Source organism: Perognathus longimembris, chromosome 6 (assembly GCF_023159225.1).
Source record: "Perognathus longimembris pacificus isolate PPM17 chromosome 6, ASM2315922v1, whole genome shotgun sequence".
NCBI classification, from domain to species: Eukaryota; Metazoa; Chordata; class Mammalia; order Rodentia; family Heteromyidae; genus Perognathus; species Perognathus longimembris.
In genome coordinates this window covers 70,572,251-70,598,869 of record NC_063166.1, presented here as the reverse complement: position 1 = coordinate 70,598,869, position 26,619 = coordinate 70,572,251, and the positions used below count along the sequence as shown (strand labels likewise).

General features: G+C 42.1%; 1 protein-coding gene across 1 annotated transcript in view; it reads left to right on the top strand.

Annotated features, from left to right (window-relative positions):
- The window catches only part of Mroh8 (maestro heat like repeat family member 8), a 40,451-nt gene that overhangs the window by 9,319 nt on the left and 4,513 nt on the right, over positions 1–26,619 (top strand). Inside the window, exons 7-22 of the mRNA XM_048349125.1 lie at positions 857–952; positions 2,670–2,774; positions 6,831–6,966; positions 8,574–8,692; positions 9,713–9,865; positions 11,036–11,196; positions 12,449–12,584; positions 14,577–14,767; positions 16,412–16,546; positions 16,808–16,922; positions 17,458–17,598; positions 20,074–20,238; positions 21,636–21,791; positions 23,484–23,606; positions 24,985–25,084; positions 26,096–26,161. Coding sequence (XP_048205082.1) covers positions 857–952; positions 2,670–2,774; positions 6,831–6,966; positions 8,574–8,692; positions 9,713–9,865; positions 11,036–11,196; positions 12,449–12,584; positions 14,577–14,767; positions 16,412–16,546; positions 16,808–16,922; positions 17,458–17,598; positions 20,074–20,238; positions 21,636–21,791; positions 23,484–23,606; positions 24,985–25,084; positions 26,096–26,161 — 2,098 coding nt within the window. The remainder of the gene's footprint in view (positions 1–856; positions 953–2,669; positions 2,775–6,830; positions 6,967–8,573; positions 8,693–9,712; positions 9,866–11,035; positions 11,197–12,448; positions 12,585–14,576; positions 14,768–16,411; positions 16,547–16,807; positions 16,923–17,457; positions 17,599–20,073; positions 20,239–21,635; positions 21,792–23,483; positions 23,607–24,984; positions 25,085–26,095; positions 26,162–26,619) is intronic.

Below are 26,619 nucleotides of genomic sequence, written 5' to 3'. Positions count from 1 at the left end.
GTAAAGACAGAGAGCTCCAGGCAGAGAGAGCAGAGGTCTTCATTTCCTTCAGTGGCTGCTAAACTGGCTAGTGAGGGACTTACCAAAGAAGATTTCATCTCCCTCTGTTTGAGGACAACAAAGTCAGAAGCCAACTTTAGGCATATCTTGATGACCCTATATAGATCTTCACATGTAGTGTCCCTTAGCATGATAACAGAAATGCTGAGGAATCTGTTTGAAATGCAGATTTAAGCCTGGTGCCTGTGGCTCACACCTATAATCTTAGTTATTCAGAAGACTGAGATCTGAGGATCAGTTCAAAGCCAACCCAGGCAGGAAAATCTATGAGACTCTTATCTCCAATAAAGCATCAAAAAAGCTAGGAGTGGGTCTGGTAATATGGCCTAGTGGTAGAGTGGGTTGCCTCGCATACACGAAGCCCTGGGTTCAATCCCTCAGCCACATATATAGAAAAAATCAGAGGTGGCACTGTGGCTCAAGTGGTAGAGTGCTAGCCTTGAGCAAAAAAACAGAGACAGTGCTCAGGCCCTGAGTCCAAGCCCCAGGACTGGCCAAAAAAAAAAAAAAAAAAAAGCTGGAAGTACAGCTGTGGCTCAAGTGGTAGAGAGTGCTGGCCTTGAACAAACAAACTTAAAAGAACAATTCAGGAATAAAGCTCAGACCCAGAGTTCAAGTGTCAGGATTGGCACATACACACAGAAAGCAAATTTATTCTGTTTAACCTCATGCCACACCCTGTCCTTGAATACTTTTACTGAAAATCTGACCTTTGAGTGAAGTGTCACAAATGATGCTCTCTTCATCTTGGAGAGCTTTTGAGGGAGGGAGCTTCGCTGACCCCAGGCCTCTTCAGTCTCTCTACAGGCAGACTTTCCAGGCATTCTCTGACATGCTGCAGAGTTTTGTGATGAAAGACCCACATTTGGAAAAATTTGACACCATCTTTCAGGTAAACAAGATTATCAGGGGAGAAGGGAAACTTCCTATTCACTTCACTGGTGCAAGTGGAAGAAGAGAATATGGGAGGATAAGTATAGGAGGCAACACATAGCGGAGAAGCAGCTATCAGCTTTGAGTCAGGGGTTGTGGTTCAAATCCTTCCTGCTGTCTGTGAGTTACAAGTTCTTCTGTTTTAAATTCTGTGAAGAGTTCTTGTTTTTTCCACCTTTCCATAGAGATAATAATTACACTATTTATTTGAGACAGGGTCTGGTAGAATGAGAATTTATGTAGCCCAGGCCAGTCTCAAACTCACTATGTAAGCCATGCTATCCTCAATCAATCATCTTGCCTCAACCTCCCAAGTGCTTGTATTACAGGTATGTGCCACCATGCCTGGCTTACTGGGCGTATTGAATAAATGGCCTTCAATAAATGTCTACAATGGTTTTTATAATTATTCCTCATTGTCTAGTCCTAGTTTAGTGATCAGGGACTAGTAAACCTCAAAAGTTAGTAGGTTGATAGCTTCCTACTAGATTGGATTTAAAAGTAGAAAATGATCATACCATCTCCTGACCTATAGCTATTGTAGTTTATGCCATCCATCAATAGAGATTTATTGCTACAGATTAGATTAACTACAGTTTTAAGTACCATCTCTTGTCCTTCTTAAAGACGCAGATATTCCTGAAAAGGAAAACCCTTTAAGCTCTTAATAATCACGTGCACATGAGTACAGATGTGCATTCCTCTTTGCCATCATTGGCCTTGACATTTTCTCATTGTTCTTCTATTTGTATATTAGCACACCAACCAGATGGACTTTTCTCCCTTTATCCAGATGTATTTTCTACTTTCCTCTCATGGCAGCTTAATTCAAGCCATTTTTCTGTCAAAAAAGCCACTTTCTTGATGAGCTCCTGCTTGTGGCTATAATCTTTTCCATGAGTCCTTTCCTGACTAGGCAGATGCAATTTCTCCCTCCACAAAGTTCTTTAATAGCATAATTTACTCCGTTTTTAGAGTCAGTAGTGTTTGTGAGCATGCCATGTGGAACCGTACCTTTTGTTTTTTTGTTTGTTTGTTTGTTTTGCTTTCTCTCCTATTCCCTTCCTGTGGTTGTACCCTCACTATCACTATATCTCATCTGAGTACCCTGGATACTGTATATACATGTATTAGAACTAAGGAAGGGAAAGGGAAGATCAAAATCAAGAGAGAAAGGATAAAAAGACAAGTCACTCCGAAAGCAATACTTACAAAACCATTTGGTATAAACCAACTGTACAACTCACGAGGGGAGAGGGAAAGGGGTGGGGGGAGGAATGAGGGAGAAGGTAACAAGCTGAAAAAGAAATGTGCTCACTTCCTTACATATGAAACTGTAACCCCTCTGTACTTCACTTTGACAATAAAGAAAAAATAGCATAATTTATTGTTTCCAAAGCAGATCTGAATGGACTAAAAACATACAATGAAGTACGTAAGAATTAGGATAAAGGAGAATAAATGTAGAAAGTAAACTATCTACCTAGATTTTTAGGCCTCACTTGCCCGTCATCTACTTCCATCTCTAGCCCAACTTGGTTTGTCATTAGGGTTTCAGACATCAAAGTAAAAAACTGTGGAACTTCTCTATGTTTTCTTCCAAACACAGTAAAAGTATCACCCCAAACTTGCTAACAAATCATTTCACTTCCCTTTATTATTATTTTATTTTGTAGCACATGGAGCCCTGGTTACAGTCAGCCAAAGACCATGAGAGGAAACAGGCCACAGCCACCATGGCCCAGGTTCTCAAATGCTTATCTAGACACCTCAGCCTGAAGGTGAGCAGCTCTTTGGTTGTTGAGGATGAAGGATCCAGAGCTATCCTTCCACTGCCTTTCCCCTACTTCTACTTATGACTTCCAGCCTGGGCAACACAGCACTCAGCATTATTTGTATATCTGTTCTTTTCCTAAAATGTGAGCCATTAGCAGAGCAGAGCAGAGATTTACTCAATGTGGCCACTTTAGAAAACCAAATGAAGAGGCTCAGTGAACCCAGGCCTATCTTCAAGGGTCAATAATGGTAATTTTGAAGCTTTGTTTAAAAAAAAAAAAAAGAAGGGACTGGGGATACGGCCTAGTAGCAAGAGTGTTTGCCTCGTATACATGAAGCCCTGGGTTCAATTCCCCAGCACCACATATACAGAAAATGGCCAGAGTGGCGCTGTGGCTCAAGTGGCAGAGTGCTAGCCTTGAGCAAAAAGAAGCCAGGGACAGTGCTCAGGCCCTGAGTCCAAGCCCCAGGACTGCCAAAAAAAAAAGGGGGGGGCGGTGGAGGAGAAGAACTAATGACTTGACTCATAGCTAAAAAAATAAATGTTAAAAAAGTCTCATAGCTGACAGCACAGTCAGGCTGTCTTGCTGGGCCATGGTTCTAATTGACCATTATCTCAGTTCTGGTTCTACAAGGGATTCTGGAGAAGTTGTCATTCCTGTCATCACTGGAAGGCTGCAGTCTCGTTTCTGTGAGATGATTTCTCCTCCTCTGGGGTGCACTACTAGGGGTTCATGTGGAGATGGATCTCATCATGGGGTGATCTGTGCTAAGAGGCTTACAATTGCTTGGGAGTAGTTTTGATCAGTGCTATCATAATTTCTGATTCAAAGTGATTGCTGAAGAGAGAGAGACTCAAGAGGAAAAAAGTTAAAGAGGCAACAATAGAGCCAAGAGGAACAAAGTAGAATCAGGCCACTAGTGCTATCTTTCTGGTCTTTACTTAAATGAAGTATAATCTGTCTACAGTGAAATCCACCAGTACAGTTCATTGAGTGGTATTTGTTTGAGACAGGGTCTTGCGATGTGTTCCACTTGCTGTGTTTCCTGGGCTGGCTTTAATGAGCAAGGTAATGAGTTAACAATCAGTGTGGAATTATCATTTTCCATGTTCTCCAAGAAACCTAAAGAATAAAAGAAGAAGAATTAAAAAGAAAAAGAATGTAAAGATGTGCCCAGTATTTGGGCTGGAAACATACTTCACCCGTTACCTTTTTTTTTTTTTCTTCATAAAGTGTAGAGGTTTTTCTAAATAAGATATATAAATATAAATGTGTTTAGTTTGGAAAATGTTTTAAAATATTTTAAGTAGAGGAAGAAGCCAGGGGCAATTGGCTTACTTACACTTGTAATCCTAGCTCTCGGGAAGCTGAGATGTAGAGGATCAAGGTTCAAAACAAGTGTGGGTAGAAAAGTGTGAGATTCTGTATCCAGAATAACAGAAAAAGAACTGGGCTGGAGGCATGACTCAGCTGGTAGAACACCAGGCAAGAACAAGCAAGCTGAGTAAATGTAAGGCCCTGAGTCCCAATTCCAGTGTCAGAAGTACAGGAAGAAAATTATTAGTTTGCTGTCATCATTTAGAGATAGGCACCTTGTGTTTACCCTTCCCACGTAGTTTTTTGTACATTACTGTTGGGATGAGGGCCTCCACTTCAATTCCTTCTAGTCTGTTCTCGAGGTGTAGCCAGAGTTATTTTTAAGACTTACATCCTCATTTGCTTTTGTTTCATTTTTCCCTTTATATTTTTATTGTTTCTCCTCTTCTTCCTCCTTTTCCTCTTTGTCCCTTTCTTCTCCTCTTCCTCCCCTCCTTTTCCTCTTTCTCTTCCTTCTCTCCAGCAGTTGTTAGAATACAAGGTCTTTTTACCCCTGCTGCCTCTATACCCCACTTTCTCCATGCCACCACACTGCCTCAATTAGGTTCCTCACCAACTGGGGCTCTTGTTCCTCTGTGGAGAATGCTGTCCCCAGCTCTCCTGTAGCCAGCTCCTCTTCTCTAGGGTTCTATCCAAACATGTCCACAAAAAAAGCCCCTGCCAATATTTGTTTTGTGACTTTCTTCTTTCTTTCTTTCTTTGCTTGTTTTGTTTTTTGCCAGTCCTGGGGCTTGGGACTCAGGGCCTGAGCACTGTTCCTGGCTTCTTTTTGCTCAAGGCTAGCGCACTACCTCTTGAGCCACAGCGCCACTTCAGGCTTTTTCTGTTTATGTGGTACCGAGGAATCGACCCCAGGGCTTCATGCATGCAAGGCAAGCACTCTTCCGCTAAGCCACATTCCCAGCCCTGTGACATTTCTTTATTGTCATAGTACCTGTTTCCCTCCAGTGGAATGTAAATGCCAGCAGGGATGCTTGGCCTTGGTCACTGCAGTATCCCCAGAGTCTAGTGCAGAATCTGCCACATGATCGATGCTCAGTGAGTAAATGAGATTCAGCTCATGTCCCTTCCCTGAGCAACATCCTCTGATGGCTTCTCATATCAGCCACAATGAAACTCCACATCCTTGCACTGTTCTGCAAGTGGCTACACTGCATGGCCCCTTCTCCATCCACTTCCCCTTTCTTATCTCTCATTTACTTCACTTCAGCAACCTGACCTACTTGTTGTTCCTCAAGATTACCAAACACTGGGGCTGGGAATATGGCCTAGTGGCAAGAGTGCTTGCCTCGTATACATGAGGCCCTGGGTTCGATTCCTCAGCACCACATATACAGAAAATGGCCAGAAGTGGTGCTGTGGCTCAAGTGGCAGAGTGCTAGCCTTGGGCAAAAAAGAAGCCAGGGACAGTGCTCAGGCCCTGAGTTCATGGCCTAGGACTGGCCAAAAAAAAAAAGATTACCAAACACTCACCTGTTGGTCCTTTGCACTTGTTGCTCCCTCTTCTTGAAGCACTCTTCTAGAAATCTACCTAGCTCACTTGCCTGTCTCAATACCATTGCAGTTTCCCTGACCACTGAAAAATAAACAATCCCTAGTCCTTTCTTGTATTTTCTTCATCAGTATATTTATCACCACTTGATACACAGAAAATTTTAGCTATTTCTTTAATGTTTCCCCAACTAGATTGCCACCTGCCTGATGAGCAGGGGTGTTCTCTGAGGTTTTGTTGTTGTTTGTGCTATCCAGGGGCTTGAACTCAGGGCCTAGGCACTGTGCCCGAGCTTTATTTGCTCATGGCTAGCTCCCTACCACTTGAGCCACAGCTCTACCTCTGATATTTTTTTTTCTTGTAGTTAATTGGAGATAAGAGTCTCACTGACTTTCCTGCCTGGGATAGAAGGGTGATCTTTAGATCCTAGTCTCCTGAGTAGCTAAGATTACAAGCCCAAGCCACTGGCGCTCAGCTGGGAAGTTCTGTTTTGTTCAGAGTTTACATCTTCAGTGCTGGTCATAGATCCAGTAAATGAAAGCCCACTTATACAGCTCTGTGCAAATGTTACTGTGTTTACTCACATTAGGCCATGCAGACTGGCACTAGTAGGATTTCGGTATCTTATTTCCAAAGAAACATAGGAGAAATTTGTCTCTGTCTCAATCTGAGGAAAAATTGTGCTTCCTTTGCACATCTGCTTGCTTCTTAGTTTGTGTACAGTGGGAATCATTATACAGAACACTGTGCATACCAAGACATGAGACAGTATGTGCCCAGAGCTGGGGCTGTAGCCAACTACAAGCAAACATGATATGCACTCTGTATGCTAACAAAAATTTTCACTGATCTTTTCTAGCTTAGTCTTAAATTTTTACCTATTCAATATTTTAAGTTGTATTTCTTTCTTTCTAGTATTTTTTGCAAGCTACCTTATATGTTTCCATGATCATTCCATATGTTTCCAAAATAGCATTACTTGCTGTATCTTACTTGGCACTTTTGGGTTTTGCTTATATATATATATATGTATATATTACATATATTTATATATTATATATATACACTATATATCTTTTTTGGTGCAGAACTGGACATGGAACTCAGTGCCTCCCTTCTTAACTCCAATTTAAGGTACTAAATGCACCTGTATTCCAATAGCATTTTTTTTCTCTCTCCTTCTCACTTAGCTTCCCCTGCGATTCCAAAGACTTGGGCATCTTGTGGCTCTGATGGCGCTGCTGTGTGGGGACCCACTGAAAGAGGTGGCTGAGGAGGCTGCTGAGGGCACACACTACCTGCTACACATCACCCTGAGGCTGAAGTGTAAGGCACTGCTGAAGGCAGTGAGAGCCAAGTCAATTCTCTAGCACAACATAAGCAACAGCCCGCCTTCCCTAGAAAGACTTAAAAATAAAAAATTTCATCAAGAGCAAGGTATGCAGCCCATAGGAGAGGTGAGGCAATGCTGACTCACAAGAATCATGGGAGACCCATCCAGTGTGAGTCATCTGCATGGACCTATGAACATAGTTAGGTAGAAGTGGGGTAGGTTCCTGCTATCATTTTCAACCTTTATTAATTTATTTATCACATACTGTTTACTTGGTATTTATTTGAGAACCAATAGTAACTGGAACCCAAGTGGTCCCAGTCTTATATTCTAGACAGTTGAGCGGGGGATCCAGATAATTGAAGAGTCAAAGAATAACTATTATTAGGAATAATAAAAACTCTTATGAGGGGAAATTACAGGGGCCATATGTAAGAATGGAATCAGGTGTAGAGTTTAGAAAAGGCTTTCTGAAGAGGATGTGAGGAATAAAGAACAACCAGCCAGGTGAACATGAGATGAAGGGAGCAGTATGAGCTAGGGCCTTTGGCAGGTATGAGCCAGAAGACTTTGAAAAGTAGGAACCTGTTGTTAACTCCTCCAGCTAGAAGGGACTTCAGAAGATACCTAGCTCAGCACCCCCAGTGCTTGAAAAATCTCAGTCTACTCTATCACCCCCCAAGGCATTGATCTCCTAGGCTTCCTCCTCTGTACTTCCCAAAGCTCCCATCCCCTCTCTGGGCAGCTCTTAAGAATGAGCAATGCTCACCAAAGACATACAACAGGAAACAAAATTGATTATTGATTCAATAAATATTTACAAAGCTTTGTTGTTCCAAGGATGCACTGATAAGGAAGGTTCCCTCAGGGAACTTAGTTTCTAACTGGGGGAGACAGTATCCTTAGTCCAGAGCTCAAGGACTTCCCGTACATACATTTATGGCAAGATGAAGTCACAGTAACATATGAGAAAAACAAGGGACAATACAGAGCATTGGCCAGCTCAATAATCAATACAACTAGACACATGACGATATCTGACATTACCAAATTTTTATCAACCTAAATTTCAAAGGCAGACTCCCTTCTTCCCATTGGGGAAGTGTGGTAGCATGCCTTGATTGTACTCACAAATTACTCAAAGGCTCTCTCCATACCAAATTAAAAAAAAATCTTTTCACTAGGCACAGGTGGCTCACCCCAACCATTTGGGGGACTGAAATCTAAGTTCAAAGCCAACCCTGGGCGGGATCTGAGATCCTTATCTCCAATAAACTACCAAACAAGCCAGAAGTGGAAGTGTTGCTCAAGTGGTAGAGTACTATCCTTGAGCAAAGAAAGCTCAGGTGTAGTTCTCAGGTCTTGAGTTCAAGCCCCAGGTGTGGCAAAAAAAAAAAAAAACCTCCTTTTTCCTTCAGCTTTTTATATGTTGTTCTATAAGAAAGGAGAAACAGTCAGACTTCAGATTAACACTTGTCTTCTCTCTTCATCATTTTTGTTCAAATAAAAAACCTCAAATTCACTTCAAGCCAGAGATCAGCAGGACTTATAAAATCAAGAATAAGCCAGAGCATAATAATAATCCATACTGTCTTCCTAGATATCACTCATGACAAGGAAAACCACCAGAGCTTGAAAAGAGCACTGAAAAAGTGTCGTGAACTCCTAGACCGTTACAGCATTAAACGGTTCTACCGCTATCCCTCCAAAATTGCTCAGGTACTCAGGATGGCTAGAAGTGAGCCAACTGACAGCTTCAAGTGTTGGCCAGGGCAGGGAGCAATAGGAAAGCTCATGTTTGCTGGTGGAAATGTAAAATGGTAAAAATCACTTCGGAAGAAGTTTTAGGGCTTTCTTATAAAACTCCACATACGAGATTGCCCTGGGAATACACTCTGTGGAATTTGAAGACAAAACATCAGGCTCCTGATTCTTACACACACATCCTCTTAGTTGACTGGTTCAGAGCACTAAGCCATTGATCAGGCCATTGTCACTGTTTTGATTTCTTTGGATTAGTTCTCCTTCCTGGCATGTCAGCCAGTTTTACATATAAACCCTTTGCTATACAAAGGAGCTTCCAAGCTAGTGTAGTTGAGCCAATCAGACACATGCTTTTTAATTAATGTAGTTATTAATCATTCAAATACTGATGTATCTTCTATGTACCACACATGTTAGGGATTAGTGAGGGAGAGAGAGAACCTATAGATCGTACTCATGTATGGTCAAAAGGTATAATATAATTCAGTCACTCTCTGCATCACTTTCTTTGTCTGTTCATTGGGGATCTGCACAAGTTGGAATAACTCCCTTGTAAGAGTTAAATGAGATGTTATATGGAAAATGCTTAGCATTATTTCATAGTAAGTGCCCAATAAAGTATGCCTGTCCTAATTACTTTGTCAAGTGCAATAAGAAGCAAAATGGCATCCTTTTGGTGTGTTGCTTCCTGACAAAACATTTACTTATGCTAGGATACTATAAAGCATCTCCTTCTAATCTCCTTTATAGCCTCTATAAAGTTTCTTCCGAAAAGACAGACCAATAAAAGGCTATGCACAGACTTTAGCCATGAATATGAGTTACTTCCAATATTCCACTTGGTCAACAAGATTGAAATAAAAGGCCCGACACATCTCTGATTGCTCACTTAAAATCTAGTCATTGTTCATAATATTTTTTCTTTTCTGCATACTCTTATCTCCTAGAAGTTCATTTTTTTCTAACTCATTCTAGGTCTTTGAAGTTTTCCTCAGTTCCACTGAGCTCTGCCAGTTTGTAATGACCACCTTAGATGGCCTGAAAAATCTGCCCCATCCTTGCAGCCAACAGACAGCTGGGGAATTGCTGATAACATTGGTGAAAAATGCAGAATCCCGATTTGAGAAGGTAAAAGCAGAGGTCCATTTTCTGAGTTTGAACTACTGGCCAAGCCTGCTCCCCCCTGTAGCTCACAAATATTTCTCCTTCAATAGGGACATTGTAACCAGCTCTTGAGTCCCAAACAGGGGAGGGAGGCTTTACATATTTAATGTGTGATCCAGAGCAGGGTTTCTCTGGGGAGATATAATTAACACATATGGAGGTGGTAACTTCATTCAGTAGAATTAAAGGTGGCTATTGAAGGAGAGTAACTTAGCCTAAAACCACCAGAATTTATCTAAGTATATATAAAATTGACAAATCAAGAAATAACAAAAAGAAAAAAATGTGAAATATAGAGAACAGAACTGAGCATGGTGGCACACATCTGTAATATTAGCACTTGGAAGATCAATAGAAGCCAGGTTCCAGGCCAGCCTGAGCTACATAGACTCTTTCTTGAATAAATAAATAAGTAGAAGGATATACTCAAAGCACAAAAGTAGTTGTCTCTGGAAAGCAGACCAAGGAAATAGGAAGGAGAGAACCTTGAAGTACGACTGGACTTTCAAATCATGTGTGTTTTACACTTTGATTAAAATTAGAAAGGGTTCTGTATTTCCACTAGTTCACATTTAGACACTGGAAATATGCCCAGGTTACTATTTAATTGAAGTTGTTTGTCCTGTATAATATTTAGAAACAAAACAGTAAGGGCTAGGGTAGGGCTCAGTGGAAGAACACTTGCCAGCACATACAAGAGCCTTTGTTGAGTCCCCACAAAGAAAAGTAAAATGGAAAAAAAAAATGTAGAATGATGAGAATCCTTTTTTTTTGTTTTTGTTTTTGGTCAGTCACGGGGCTTGAACTCAGGGCCTAGACGCTGTCCCTGAGCTCTTTTGCTCAAGGCTAGCACTCTACCATGTTGAGCCACAGCTCCATTTCCAGTTTTTGAGTAATTAATTGGAAGTAAGAGTGAACTTTCCTACCCAGGCTGGCTTTGAACCACAGTCCCCAGATCTCAGCCTCCCGAGTAGCTAGGATTACAGGTGTGGGCCACCCACCCAAACTTTTTAAAGTATGAAGTGTTTTGTTTAAAAGTCATGCCATAGGACATTTCAACAATGGCTACACTGTCCTCAGAAACCATTTTTGTCTCATATGATTAAGGTAATAGTGATTTTTTTTCCTCTTTAGTTGCCAGAAATTATAGGAGTTATCTGTGCCCGGCTATCCATAATCAGCCAGCCTAAAGTCCGCCAACAAGTCATAAATACTGTGAGTTTGTTTATCTCCAGGCCTAAGTACACAGATGTAGTACTCAGCCATCTTCTTTGCCATCCAGTGCCATATGACAGGTAATAGAAGCTTGTAAAGATCTTTGATTAAATTGAGGTACACAACACAGCTCTAAGTATTGTGGGACATTGTTGCCCTCAAAAATGTCATGAGCAGGGCTGGGGATATGGCCTAGTGGCAAGAGTGCCTGCCTCATATACAGAAGGCCCTGGGTTCGATTCCCCAGCACCACATATACAGAAAATGGCCAGAAGTGGCGCTGTGGCTCAAGTGGCAGAGTGCTAGCCTTGAGCAAAAAGAAGCCAGGGACAGTGCTCAGGCCCTGACTCCAAGCCCCAGGACTGGCCAAAAAAAAAAAAAAAATGTCATGAGCGTATTGTAGAGGAGATAAGACACAAATGTGTTCCTGGCTTGTAAATCAGAATGTGATGTATTAAACATAAAGGAATAATCCAACAAATTCAATGAAGAACATCTATAAGTGGGCTTATCCAAAAGTCCGCTTAAAGAGCCAATAAATGGACACTTCAAAAAGTTAATGTCATGAAAGAAAATTGTTCTATACGTAGAGATGCTAAAGTGACATACCCCAAAGCAATACATGAACTCAATTGGGTCCTGAATCAAAACAAAAGCTGTTAAAGAAAATTTGAGGAAAATTTAAACATGGCAACCCAACTAGACTTTTTTTTTTTTTTTTTACTTTACTGGAGTTTAAACTATGGACCTTGCACTTGTTAAGCAGGCACTCTACTACTTGAGCTACACTCCCATCCCTTTTTGCTTTAGTTATTTTGAGTGAAAAGGCTATCATTGACTATATTATTTTATTAATACTTTCTGTATAGCTAGGGTGAGAGGCATGTGCGACTGGGCCCAACTTTTGTCAGTTGCGATGGAGTCTCATGAACTTTGTGTGTATGTTTGTGTGTATGCCATTCCTGGGACTTGAACTCAGGGCCTGGATGCTGCCCTTGGGCTTTTTTTTTTTTTTCTCTCAAGTCAATTGCCTACCACTTGAACCACTGTTCCACTTCCTCATGAAGTTTTTTGAAACAAATCATCTGGAAAATTTGTTTAAAAATATTGAAAATCTTGGGAGGTTGAAAAAGAGTTTATCACCTTTTATATTAGTTAATAAAACCGTAAGAGTTTATTTATTGAGTCAGCATGTGCCTTCTGATATCCTGATGAACTGAGCAGGGAGGAAAACCTCTTATGGATTGGCTCCAAAACTGACTCTAGGAGGGTTGTGGTCATGATAGGCTTGGGATATGCTGTGTTCACGAATCCTCCTGCTTGCATTCCTAGGCACTTGGCGGAGCTGTGGAGAACCCTGGAAGTCGACCTGCCCAGCACCACCTGGATTCTGTGGAGGCTCCTGCGGAAGCTGCAGAAATGCCACAATGTGCCCACCCAGGAGAAGATGGCCTACGTGGCTGTCGCTGTAAGCCACTGGGCTTGGCCCCTCAAATTTCAGCCCACCTTGCTCCCTTCCAGCATGACTTGCCCCATCCAGAATGTTCTTTTGGGGTCCTTTCAAAGCTTGATTCTGACATTCACTTATGAATCTGAATATATCACTACACAGGCATTGACATAGAGGGAGCTGGGAGAGTGTAAGAACATGTATGGCCTAATATCTTCTAAACATTCCTTAGTCCACCCTTAAAAAAAAAAAAGATCATCAGAGCTAGAGAGTAACAGAAACTTGTGAAGAATTTTAAAAAAATTAAACAGGAGCTGGTAATATAGCCTAGTGGCAATAGTGCTTGCCTCATATACATGAAGCCCTCAGTTCGATTCCTCAGCACCACATATATAGAAAACAGCCAGAAGTGGCGCTGTGGCTCAAGTGGCAGAGTGCTAGCCTTGAGCAAAAAGGAGCCAGGGACAGTGCTCAGGCCCTGAGTCCAAGCCACAGGACTGGCAAAAATAAATCAATAAATAAACAAAATAAAACAGAAGTACATAAAGTAGCAAATAAAGGTCCCCTTAATTAGGGGCTGGCAAACGATTGAGGATAAATATTTTAGGCCTTGCAGGCCAAAGATGGCCTCTTTTTGAGGTGTTATTTTTTTGTGTTTTTTTTTCCTCCAATCATCTTTTTACATTTAAAAATGTAAGATCTTAGCTGGGTGAAGGTAGCTCATACCAATCTATAATCCTAGCTACTCAGGAGACTGAGATCCCACATGATCCTCCTGACTCCAGCTCTCTAGTGCTGGAATTAATAGACATGTGTCACCAAGCTAGACTGTAGCCATTTATTTTTAATTACCTTAACAAAAAAACCTTACAAGGTACAATTTCTTTTTTTGTTATTCTGGTGGGGTAAGATTTTTTTAAACATCTCGCTATGTTGCTGACACTGACCTTGACCTCCTGGGCTCCAAGTGAGCCTCTTGCCTTAGACATCCAAGTAGCTGGGACTAGACAAACGTGATGCCATTGAGTGAGGAGGCATTCTCCCACTTGAGCCAAGCCCTCAGTTTTTGTTTGTTCCTTTGCTACCTTTGCTTTGGCTGTCCTGAAACTCATGGGTCCTCCATCTCTCAGGTAGCTGGGATTACAAATGTATACCAAGCCCAGTAGCTCCGGATCTCTCTTTTTTTTTTTTTTTTGGCCAGTCCTGGGCCTTGGACTCAGGGCCTGAGCACTGTCCCTGGCTTCTTTTTGCTCAAGGCCAGCACTCTGCCACTGAGCCACAGCGCCACTTCTGGCTATTTTCTGTATATGTGGTGCTGGGGAATCGAACCCAGGGCCTCATGTATATGAGGCAGGCACTCTTGCCACTAGGCCATATCCCCAGCTCCTGCACATGGTTTTTTGATTGGCCATTTTTCAGTTCTCCTTTATGATTTCTCCTGTATACCAGTACTTCTCAAATTTCATGTGCACACAGGAGTCACCTTAGAATCTTGATCAAATGCATATTCTGGTATAGGATCTGGAGTAAGGCTGGAGACTCCTCGTTCCTAAACATCTCCCAGGTAATGCCAGTACTGCTGTATGCTACTCATATGTATAAGCATTTTATTAACACATTGATACAGATACTTCTTTGGGTTATTATTCATCGCCTTACTTTATGATAACTTTTAGTGTGGCTTTTTATTTGTATGTAGTCAAGTGTGTTGATACCTTCCTTTATGATTACTACTTGTCAGATCTCCACTTATTGGTAAACTTTTCTTTTCGTCAGTTCTGAATATTGAAAACAGGTCCTATGTAATTTTAGGCTCTACCACTGAGCTAACTTCTAATAACCACTCTAGTCCTACGCCATCTCTTCTTCCAGGTGAGGACCATGATTACCATGACTTTTCTGTTTATGGACTAGTATAACCAGAAAGTATGTTCTGGAACAAACAGAAACAAAGCAAAAATTATTAGTACCAGTAAGCCCACAGTTCTGTTCTGTGCTTTTCTATCCCAGGCAACAAATGCCCTCTATGAGGTGCTTGTGGGAAACAAGCTGCGAGCCGCCACCTTCCGACTCTTCCCTCAGCTTCTCATGACCCTGCTCATCCAGATCCACCACAGTATTGGACTCACCATGTCTGATGTCTCCATCCCCACCGGCCTGTATGCAGAACAGGAAATATCAACAGAGGTCACACCTTTGGGGTACTGTCCCTTGAGATTTCACTGACTTTAACAAGCATGAACCCAAACTAGGACATAAGAATAGCTACAATGTGGTCCCAACTCTGAGGGAACACACAGTCCCCAACCCTCATGAGACATCAGGATGACATGTTCAGGAATCATCCTGGGCTTTCAGTGACTGCTTTTCATTTTCTTGCTACCAAGGAGAATTTGGCTATCTGGGTTCAGATGCCCTGCAAAACAAATGTGGTACTATGATAGTCTTTTAAAATAAATAAATGAAAAATAAAATAAAATAAAATAAATGGAGATGAACACAAGAAAAATAGCTTAAAGCTATCTCCAAATTAGTACTTATCCAGGAAGATGATTCCTCATTTCTGCTTTTTTCAGTGAAGAGAGAGTTTTAATTCACCATTAGGGTCTCTTAGTGCTGCTATGGTATATAGATTTCTTTCAGAGGAAATGGTACTACATGGAATAATTAATACCGAAGAGTCATGAGATTTGGGTTCCAGTTCTCATTCATTCATTTAATTAACTGTACCCTGAGAAAGTCTTCTGTTCTACGCCTGCTTCCTTACCTATAAATGAAGAGTCTTAGCAAGGTAAACTGTAAAGGCTCTCCCAGCTTTAAGAGTTCTCTGAGGTTGGGCTGGGGATATGGCCTAGTGGCAAAAGTGCTTGCCTCATATACATGAGGCCCTGGGTTCAATTCCCCAGCACCATATACAGAAAATGGCCAGAAGTGGCACTGTGGCTCAAGTGGCAGAGTCCTAGCCTTGAGCAAAAAGAAGCCAGGGACAGTGCTCAGGCCCTGAGTCCAAGCCCCAGGACTGGCCAAAAAAAAAAAAAAAGAGTTCTCTGAGGTTATGTCCAGCTCAATAAGTAATTTTAAAAAGCTATGGGGATTCATTTTAGGACTATAATTATATCTCAATAAAGTTTTTTTTTTTTTGGCCAGTCCTTAGGCCTTCAACTCAGGGCCTGAGCACTGTCCTGCTCAAGGCTAGCACTCTGCCACATGAGCCACAGGGCCACTTCTGGTCTTTTCTATATATGTGGTGCTGGGGAATCGAACCCAGGGCTTCATGTATATGAGGCAAGCACTCTTGCCACTAGGCCATATTCCCAGCCCTCAATAAAGATTTTTTTTAAAAGCAGTGACTATCTGTTTAGCATCTTATACCATTTATTGAATCATTTCCTTCCAAACTCTTGGGGAAATGAAATCTAGTTAGAATTCTCTATGCTGATAAAGATTTTCTTTGTTGTTGTTGTTTGCCAGTCCTGTGGCTTGAACTCAGGGCCTGAGCACTGTCCATGGCTTCCTTTTGCTCAAGGCTAGCACTCTGCCACTTGAGCCACAGTGCCACTTCTGGCCTTTTCTATATATGTGGTGCTGAGGAATCAAACCCAGGGCTTCATGTATACAAGGCAGGAACTCTACCACTAGGCCATATTCCCAGCCCTATGCTGATAATTTTTGTAAAGTGTCTTTCAAGTTATCAGAGTATTAGAAGTCTTTTAGAAATCTGGAAAAGAAAAAATTACCATCCAGCAGTCATCTGCATGGCCCTCTCCAGGAAGAGTAGAGTGCTTGGGTTTTGACAAGTTTGCTGCCCTTCTTCTGCTCACCCATGTTATTTTTATTTCGCTTAGCTTCGCCATGCAGGCTATAAAGACTCTCCTCCTGAGAACATTGTGCTGGCAGGAATTCAACATTATGGAAAAGAATAAAGGGTGGACGCTTTTGAAAGGAGATTGCCATCTTCAGGGAGTATTTCTCCTTGCCAAGTAAGGCTTCCTTGTCATCCTGTGCTCACCTGACCCAAATCAGCATTGTATTTCCCCCTCCCTTTTAATGATCGCAGCAACTAAAGCTGTGAGAACTCATCAAGTTCATAAGAGAATACACAATAATATCCATAATGCCAGGCAAAATTTCCCAAATGTCCTGGCCCTTGCCACACACTCCTGAATTCCTGGGCCTCCACCCTGAGAAAATGCCCTGTGGCGAAGCATGTGTGAGAGTCATGTTGATGCTTTGTTTTGCAGTGCTTTGCTGGAAAGAAATCACCTCCTAGCCCATAGAATCTTGTACTTGTTAGTCCCGCTTCTTAACCGAGGGAACGAGAAACATAAACTCACGGCTGCAGCCTTCTTTGTGGAGGTAAGACTTGCCTCTAGATGTGGTTGGGAGGCCTATGAAGCCATAGAACCTGCTTCCTAGTGTGTGTCCAGCCTAGTGTCAGAACCGGGTCCATTTCAGACACGGACTAGACATTTGTCAGACTCAAACCTATCTTTTTTTGTTTTGGTTTTTTGCCAGTCCTGGTCTTGGACTCAGGGCATGAGCACTGTCCCTGGATTCTTTGTGCTCAAGGCTAGCACTCTGCCACTTGAGCCACAGTGCCACTTCTGGCCATTTTCTATATATGTGGTGCTGGGAAATCAAATCCAGGGCTTCATGTATACAAGGCAAGCACTCTTGCCACTAGGCCATATTTCCAGCTCAAACCTATTGAAATTCTTTCTCTATTCTTGCACTTACTCAACTATTCCTTATACACCTGCAACATAATCATTACCCTGCACTGTATGAGCTATATTATAGATTTCAAGGGGAAAAATCTGTAGCTAGTGGAAAGATAGTTCTCTTCACGGAAAGATGGTCATCTGTTTGGTTGATTTCTGGGCTCTTTCAGCTCCTCCAGAGTCCAGTGGCTAGAAGACTGCCCAGCACGTACTCTACTACCCGCTTGAAAGACTGGTTGTGTCATGGAAACAACATCTTTAGAATTCTCGCCTTAAGGGGACTGCACAACCTTCTCAGACACAAAGAAATGGTAACTGATTCCTGAGTCACAAAGGGAGCACCCCAGATAGCCAAGAACTGAAACTAGCTGAAGGGGAGAATTGGGTAGCCGGGGAACAGGAGTAGATGAAAGAGGTCTTTTTTTTCACTATGAATCCTTTTTTTTTTTTTTTAACTTTTATTTATTTTTTATTTTATTTATTTATTTTTATTATTTTTTTTTTTGCCAGTCCTGAGGCTTGGACTCAGGGCCTGAGCACTGTCCCAGACTTCTTTTTTTGCTCAAGGCTAGTACTCTGCCACTTGAGCCACAGCTCCACTTCTGGCCATTTTCTATATATGTGGTGCTGGGGAATCGAACCTAGGGCTTCATGTATACGAGGCAAGTACTCTTGCCACTAGGCCATATTCCCAGCCCCCTATGTATCCTTTTGTACAGTGGAAGTTTTACTTTGAAAAGATGCAAGTGCTATTAAAAATTAAATATTTTTAAAGCTCAAGACATGAATATTTATCATATTTGAAATCTGTAATTTGTGCAGGAGATATACTTGTTATGGTATCCCTTTGTATATGTTACCCCACTTGGATGCTCTAAGATGTTTATCATCTAAGACTGGCATCTATGTAGAAGAGGTCTCCCTTTACACAAGTCTCACTAGAAAACCATGTCTGTCAAGAAGAAACCAGTAGGGCTGGGGATATAGCCTAGTGGCAAGAGTGCCTGCCTCGGATACACGAGGCCCTAGGTTCGATTCCCCAGCACCACATATACAGAAAACGGCCAGAAGCGGCACTGTGGCTCAAGTGGCAGAGTGCTGGCCTTGAGCGGGAAGAAGCCAGGGACAGTGCTCAGGCCCTGAGTCCAAGGCCCAGGACTGGCCAAAAAAAAAAAAAAGAAGAAGAAGAAGAAACCAGAAGGGCTGGGGATACGGCCTAGTGGCAAGAGAGCTTGCCTCGTATACATGAGGCCCTGGGTTTGATTCCCCAGCACCACATATACAGAAAACGGCCAGGAGTGGCGCTGTGGCTCAAGTGGCAGAGTGCTAGCCTTGAGCAAAAGGAAGCCAGGGGCAGTGCTCAGGCCCTGAGTCCAAGGCCCAGGACTGGCAAAAAAAAAAAAAAAGAAGAAGAAACCAGTAATCCCCTTCAGGCTTCAGTTTTGTCACTTGAACTCTTATTTCTTTTACTTTAAAAATGCGTGGTTGCAAGCCTGATGCCGGTGGCTCAAGCCTGTAATCCTAGCTATTCAGGAGCCTGAGATCTGAGGATCACAGTTCAAAGTCAGCTTGGGCAGGAAAGTCTGTGAGACTCTTATCTCCAATTAATCACCTAAAAACTGAAAGTGGATATATGGCTCAAAATGGTAGAGTGCTTACCTTGAGCAAAACACCTCAGGGATAGTGCCCACACCTGAGTTCAAGCCCTACCACTGACCAAAAATAAACAAATTTGGGTATTATTTGAAGCACAAATAACAAATATTAGATTACATATTATTAAATATTAGTTATATTAAATTTGGTTGATTAGATGCATGAATATCTGTTGCTTTAGTCTATATACATGTATATGTGCATATATTTATACATATTCTACTTACATATGTATACATATATACATATGCACACAGATGTGTGTGTTGTTTTATTTTTGAGAAAGGGTCTCATTATATAGTTCAGTCTGATATTCCCTAGGTAGCCTAGTCTAGACCAGAACTCAAGATTCTCTTGCCTCTACCTCCCGAGTTCTGGGATTATAGGAGTAAAGTCCTACAGCCAGCTTGGATATGATTAAAGACCCCAAGATTCCTACCTTTTTGGAATTCTAGAAGAGCAGAATCTAAATTCAGTATGGGAAGGACTTTTAAAGGTTCTCAATCAAACTTTTAAGTCTCTGGGTACCTTCCATACTAGGGAATTTACTGTGACGAGAGTTGGCCATTCCTTTTTCTATTAGGAGTACTTTTTCTTTTTTTTTTTTTTTTTTTTAGAAATTTACTTTTATTTTATTTTTATTTTTATTTTTTTGGCCAGTCCTGGGGCTTGGACTCAGGGCCTGAGCACTGTCCCTGGCTTCTTTTTGCTCAAGGCTAGCACTCTGCCACTTGAGCCACAGCGCCACTTCTGGTCGTTTTCTGTATATGTGGTGCTGGGGAATTGAACCCAGGGCCTCATGTATATGAGGCAAGCACTCTTGCCACTAGGCCATATCCCCAGCCCCTAGGAGTACTTTTTCTTATAACAAGACTAAGTCCACATCCCTGGCTGTCTCCCACTTGATCCCACTTGTGCCTTGTGAGCTCTCCTCACAGAAGCTCTGCCCTATCCTCCACATGTCTAATACTGAGGGCAATTATGTCCTCTTTACTTCTCTGCTCTGGACTCTCCAGAGTTCCCAGAAGTCCAGCCTGTACCAGGTACTGAGGAGGTGTAGGGGTCTTCCTTTGGGGATTCTATGATATGCTTCCAGGAGAGGTGCTTATGTGCTATCTTTGGACACACAGAAGGAAAACATCAAGAACCTGCTGCCCTGTCTCTTAGACAGCCTATGTGAAGCCGACGAGAGGATTGTTTTGTTGACCATCCAGATACTCCTGCAGCTTGTCCAGAACGTGGACTTCACTACCTTGGCTGCCATGATGAGGACGCTGTTCTCCTTATTTGGTGATGTATGACAATGAGAGAGGAGATGCTTTCTTAGGGGGATGGTAGTCAGCATACCAAGGAGTGGACATTGGAATAGTAATAAGTACATTCTATTTTACATAGATATTTTTACTTTGGGAGCATCTCCAAATATCATCTTTCAAAATCCTTCCTGTCATCCTAACTACCAGGGAGGCTGAGACTAGGAGGATGGTGGTTTAAGGCCAATTCAAGTATAAAAGTGCATGAAACCCCTTCTTAACCAAGAGCGGGGTGTGGTAAAGGACACTTGTTATCCTAGTTATGACAGGAAGCTTACAATCAGACAGGAAACATGATTCTAACTGAAGAGTAACCACCACAGAAAAGGGTTAGCAGTGTGGCTCAGTAGTAAGAGTGCCTGCCTTATAAATGCGAATACCTGAGCTTAAACCTCAGCACCAAAAAACAACCAAACTAAACACACACACACACACACACACACACACACACACACACACACACACACACAACCCAACCAAACCAACCACCAAACAAATCTTTCCAGGCAACCCATAATGTTGGTATGGCTAGTGTTATTGTTAGTTTTCAGATAAAAAAGAAGCTTGAGTCATGGAAACTTACTAAGGCATTACCCCACTTTGTGGGAGGGCAGAATATAGAAGAGAAAACATTGCCTTTGCTTTCAAGAAACAGTTGAGACTATTCTCATGTGCTTGTCCCAAATCCCAAAGACTCTTGAAAAAGAAGTAAATAGAGCATAATGATCAGCATATTTGAAGGAGTAAAACATGTCAAGACTGGAATTTTGAATTTCAGTCGAAGAATGTGTGTGAACATTCAATACCATTATTAGGCATCAATACTATTAAGCTTAAGCAATGACAGGCATGTGACTATGTCCATTTCTTACTTGTAAAGTCTCAACTAGCTCATTTTTTTAATTTATTTATTAATTGAACACAAATTTTTTTTTTGACAAGGAGTTGTGCAAAAAGGGTACAGTTACATAGTAGGGCAGTGTGTACATTTCTTGTGATATCTTACACCCTGTTTTTCTTTCCCTTCTCTAGGTCAGGTAGACATATATACAATATACAATGTATCAAGAACATATACAGTAGCCATGTGGCCAAGCCCAAGAAAATTCGCCTAGGGCTTTATATGTAATATCGATATTAGACAATATGTCGACGGTAGTCTTATATGAACATACATACATAGCTTTTGAGCTATTGTATTCCACTGAGAGGTCAATTTTTGAACTTTATATTCAACTAGCTTATTTTGCTGCCCTCATAAATATTTGGTTTCTTGCCCTCAATGACATGTAGCTCAGTAGTTAACTCACCTGGAGTTCTAATAAACTGAGCATGTGTGGGGTCAGTGACTTCCGACACTGTGGATACTCTCTTGATAGGTGAGACCTGATGTTCATTGTTCCTCCATGACCCTCTTTGGAGCCTCCGTGAAGTCTGTGAAACACAGAGATAAGAAGAGTGCAGAGAAACAAGTCCTGGAAAGCCTGGTCCCACTACTGCTGTATTCTCAGGATGAAAATGATGCCATAGCTCAGGTGATGCCTGATGACTACTTTCAGCCCCCAATAACTCTTAAGCTCAGGAGAAAAAAGCAAAATGCTGAAGATATATAGACCGACACAATATGTAAAGCCTTAGACATAAAAATATGAATAAGGGCTGGGGATATAGCCTAGTGGCAAGAGTGCCTGCCTCGGATACACGAGGCCCTAGGTTCGATTCCCCAGCACCACATATACAGAAAACGGCCAGAAGCGGCGCTGTGGCTCAAGTGGCAGAGTGCTAGCTTTGAGCGGGAAGAAGCCAGGGACAGTGCTCAGGCCCTGAGTCCAAGGCCCAGGACTGGCCAATAAATAAATAAATAAATAAATAAATAAATAATAAAAATATGAATAAAAGAATGACAAGTAAAATTTGGGATGACAGGAATATTTAGACAATTTTCAGTTTTGGATTATTACAGTGCTACAATGACATATTTGTACATATTTCCCTATGCACATGTGTGAATTGTGCTTTTTTTTTTTTTGCCAGTCCTGGGCTTGAACACAGGGCCTAGGCACTGTCCCTGAGTTTCTTTTTGCTCAAGGCTAGCGCTCTACCACTTGAGTCACAGTGCTACTTCCAGCCTTTTCTGGGTATAGGGTACTGAGGAATCAAATCCTGGGCTTCATGCAATGCGAGGCAAGCACTCTGCCACTAAGCTACATTCCCAGCCGCGTGAGTTCTTATTAAGGGCATAGACCTACAGTGGAATATCTGAATAGTTTTACTTTTACTAGACATTTTCAAATTGTTAAACAAATAGATGAATATTTGTTTTTCACTTATGACTAGCACTCTACCAGTTGAGCCATGCCTCCATGATGAACATTTTTTTTTTCAGTTCTGGGGCTTGGTCTCAGGGCCTGAGCTGCTTTTTGCTCAAGGCTAGTACTCTACCACTTGAGACACAGAGCCACTTCTGGCTTTTTCTGTATATGTGGTACTGAGGAATCGAACACAGGGCTTCATGTATACAAGGCAAGCACTGTGCCACTAGGCCATATTTCCAGCCCGATGGCCTTTTTAAGATATATATATAATTTTATTGATGATAAACTTTTAAAAATATATAATTTTATTGTTATTATTAAAGTGTGAACTCATTTTTATTCTCACAAATCCCCAAAGGAAATTTTATGGTCCAAATGTCTCATGGGCCTGACATAAAATACATGTGTAGCAACTCATCAGTGGTGTTGAATGTACATGAACCACATTGTGAGAGCAATAAACTACAGAAAGGGGTCCACTTGTTCAGCTTTGCTCTAATTCTTCAACCTAGAGATCCCCCAAGAATGATACAAAGTCAGGAAGTATACTTCCCTGTGAAAAGACAGCGAAGCATAGCATGGGACCAGTAAGTTGGGCTGGGAGCACTGTCTCCAGAGCCTGGGAAAGAGGGACTCTACCCAGATCTCTGCTCTGGGACCACATCTGATGCCTATCACTTTTGCCTGAGACTGGTAGTTATGTGTCCTCCCCAGAACCCTTCAGGGCTGGCTCATCATTCCCCCACCAGGTCCTATTTAGGCAAGATTCAAGTTCCTTCCCTCCCCTCACTTCAACCAGGGTAATTCTGAGCTTATAGGCTTTTCCCATTAGACTTGGATTTTATTGAAGAAAAGTCGCCTCAGCTAAAACATGTTTGAAAGTGCTGATCTATGATGACCTTTTTTTCACAGGAGAGCAGGCGAGTCTTAACTATATGTGCCCAGTTCCTGAAGTGGAAGCTGCCCCAAGAAGTGTACTGCAAAGATCCCTTGTACATAAAGCCTGCTGAAGTTGAGACAATCTGCAACTTCTTTGTATGTGAGAAATAATGGCTTTAACTCGCTAGCATGCTGACATACTTTAAAAAAATTTTTTCTGACATAGTATTTATTTATTTTTTTGCCGGTCCTGGGGCTTGAACTCAGGGCCTGACCACTGTCCCTGGCTTCTTTTTTGCTCAAGGCTAGTGCTCTACCTCTTGAGCCACAGCACCACTTCTGGCTTTTTCTATTTACATGGTGATGAGGAATCGAACCCAGGGCTTCATGTATGCAAGGCAAGCACTTTACCACTAGGCCATATTACCAGCCCCTCTGACATAGTTTTAATGAAAGAACATGGAAAACAAGAGACATTTTCCATCCCTCTTAACACTAGCAGTGAACTGCTTAGTGCTGTGTATCTATGTTTTCTATAGTCCCTACCCAATAGACTCACAAATTCATATTCTATTTAGCCCCTTCTGTGCTGCTTTCCTCACAGAAAAGAAGGGTAAACACTGAGGAGTCCACTAACTTGGGCCAGAGGCTGCAAGTATCTACTCCAAAACTTTCACTCTGGGGGCTGGGGATATGGCCTAGTGGCAAGAGTGCTTGCCTCCTATACATGAGGCCCTGGGTTCAATTCCCCAGCACCACATATACAGAAAATGGCCAGAAGTGGTGCTGTGGCTCAAGTGGCAGAGTGCTAGCCTTGAGCAAAAAGAAGCCAGGGACAGTGCTCAGGCCCTGAGTCCAAGCCCCAGGACTGGCAAAAAAACCAACTTTCACTCAGCTGAACTGAAATGGACTTGAGTTGCCTTTACAATTACATCTAATAATTTACTCGATAGAATGGATTGTCTTTCTCTTCATCAGAGCATGTTTAATGATCCCCAAGCAAGGGGTGCTATGCTGTAGGCTGGGCAGCAAGATGGCAACATGTTACTGGCTCTGCCAAGATCCAGATGGCATCTTTTCTTCTAACAACCATGACAGAAGCAGGCTTAAGCCAAGACAACAACACAAGGTGCACCTATGGTTTTCTAGAAACAGACCATAGAACCATCTGGATCCTACTATAAAATCTCTGGAGCTGACTATTCCTAGAATTCTTCCATTTGTATGGCCAGTGAAGGAGCTGGCGTGATTTCCTCTGAGCACACTTTACAAGCTAGGAAGTATACAGTGTCCTGGTGTCTAGCTCTAGAAAACCTGTAGTTGATGCACTGATGACACTGATAACAATACTTCCTCCAGGAAATGTGTGCCCAGAATGGTTAAGAGCACAAGCTGTCCATGTTAAATATAAGCAATATGTTATTAAATTCTTGTTCGTCCCATCTTATGCATTAGGTACCCTGAAAACGATGGTGAGGCTGATCAACATAATGCTGCTACCTCATTGCCTTGTACTCCTGTTTTCCCCCCTTAGGGAAAAAAATGCCAGGGGAAAATTAACATCCTAGCCCAAACATTGATGTACTCCAAGAATGCAAAACTTCCTATCAGAAGAGCAGCAGTCTTATTTGTAGGTACAAAGAAAATCCTTTCATTTCTAGTCACCTTTATCCTATATTTTGTCTAATTGTGTTGTTGAATATCCATCCTTTTTTTTCCCCCCAGTCCTGGGGCTTGAACTCAGGGCCTGGGCACTGTCTCTGAGCCTCTTTGTGCTCAAGACAAGTGCTCTACTACTGGAGCCACAGCACTACTTCTTGCCCTTTCTGTTTATGTGGTAACTGAAGAATCGAAACCAGGGCTTCAGAGCTGGGAATATGGCCTAGTGGTAGAGTGCTTGCCTCGCATACATGAAGCCCTGGGTTCGATTCCTCAGCACCACATATATAGAAAAAGCCGGAAGTGGTGCTGTGGCTTCAGTGGTAGAGTGCTAGCCTTGAGCAAAAAAAGCCAGGGATAGTGCTCAGGCCCTGAGTTCAAGCCCCAGGACTGGCAAAAACAAAACAAAACAAGAAACCAGGGCTTTATGCATGCTAGTCAAGCACTCTATGACTAAGCCACATTCCCAGCCCAGTATCCCATTGTTGTTGTTTTTTGTTTTTTGTGTTTTTTTTTTTTTTGTGGGGGGGGTTGGTCATGGGTCTTGAATCTGGGACTGGGCACTGTTCCTGAGCTCTTCAGCTCAAGGATCGTGCTCTACTGCTTAAGCCACAGTGCCACTTCTGGTTTTCTGGTAGTCAATTGGAGGTCAGAGTCTCATGGACTTTCCTGCCTGGACTGGCTTTAAACTGTGATGCTCAGGTCTCAGCCTCCTGAGTAGCTAGGATTACAGGCCTGAGCCACTGGCACCCGACTGAGTATCCCATTCTTTAAGAAGCCAACCTGGAAAACACTTCTAGGAGAAAGGGGCTATGTTATCTATAGATAATTATCTGGAAGTTGGAAGTCATTTTTGGAATATGCCTACTTACTGAAAGGCCAGCTTAGCCAAATGGCTACTTTTTAAGAAATGACTAAATATTCAAGTTTTAATTTTTAACAGGAAAAGCTAAATCATAGACTCATTGACCTTATCCTGTATTTAGGGCTTTTAACACAGTACATGGATCACAATGAGCTCAGGACTACGGGTACTGACTGGATAGAAAATGGTAAGTGATGATTTCCTTGGTTTTGAAAGGCACCTGTAATTTGGAGGGTATCTGAGGCAGTGACTAGGCATCTCCTGAGACTCTGGCATCCCAAAACCCTGACTTATGCAATAATAAAACCACTCGTGATTTTAACTAAAGGCCAGTTTCATCTCACTCTAGTTACTCATATAAGGAAAAGACATGACCCTATTTGCTTTAATGAATGTTTCAAAGACAGTTCTTAAAGTTTGTCAGGAAATAAGACATTTCCCAGAAATCAAATTGTAACGCTACCTTACAAGTACCATAGAGCTGGGAATATGGCCTCGTGGTAAAGTGCTCGCCTCCTACACATGAAACCCTGGGTTCGATTCCTCAGCACCACATATATAGAAAAAAACAGAAGTGGCACTATGGCTCAAGTGGTAGAGTGCTAGCCTTGAGCAAAAAGAAGCCAGGGATAGTGCTGAGGCCCT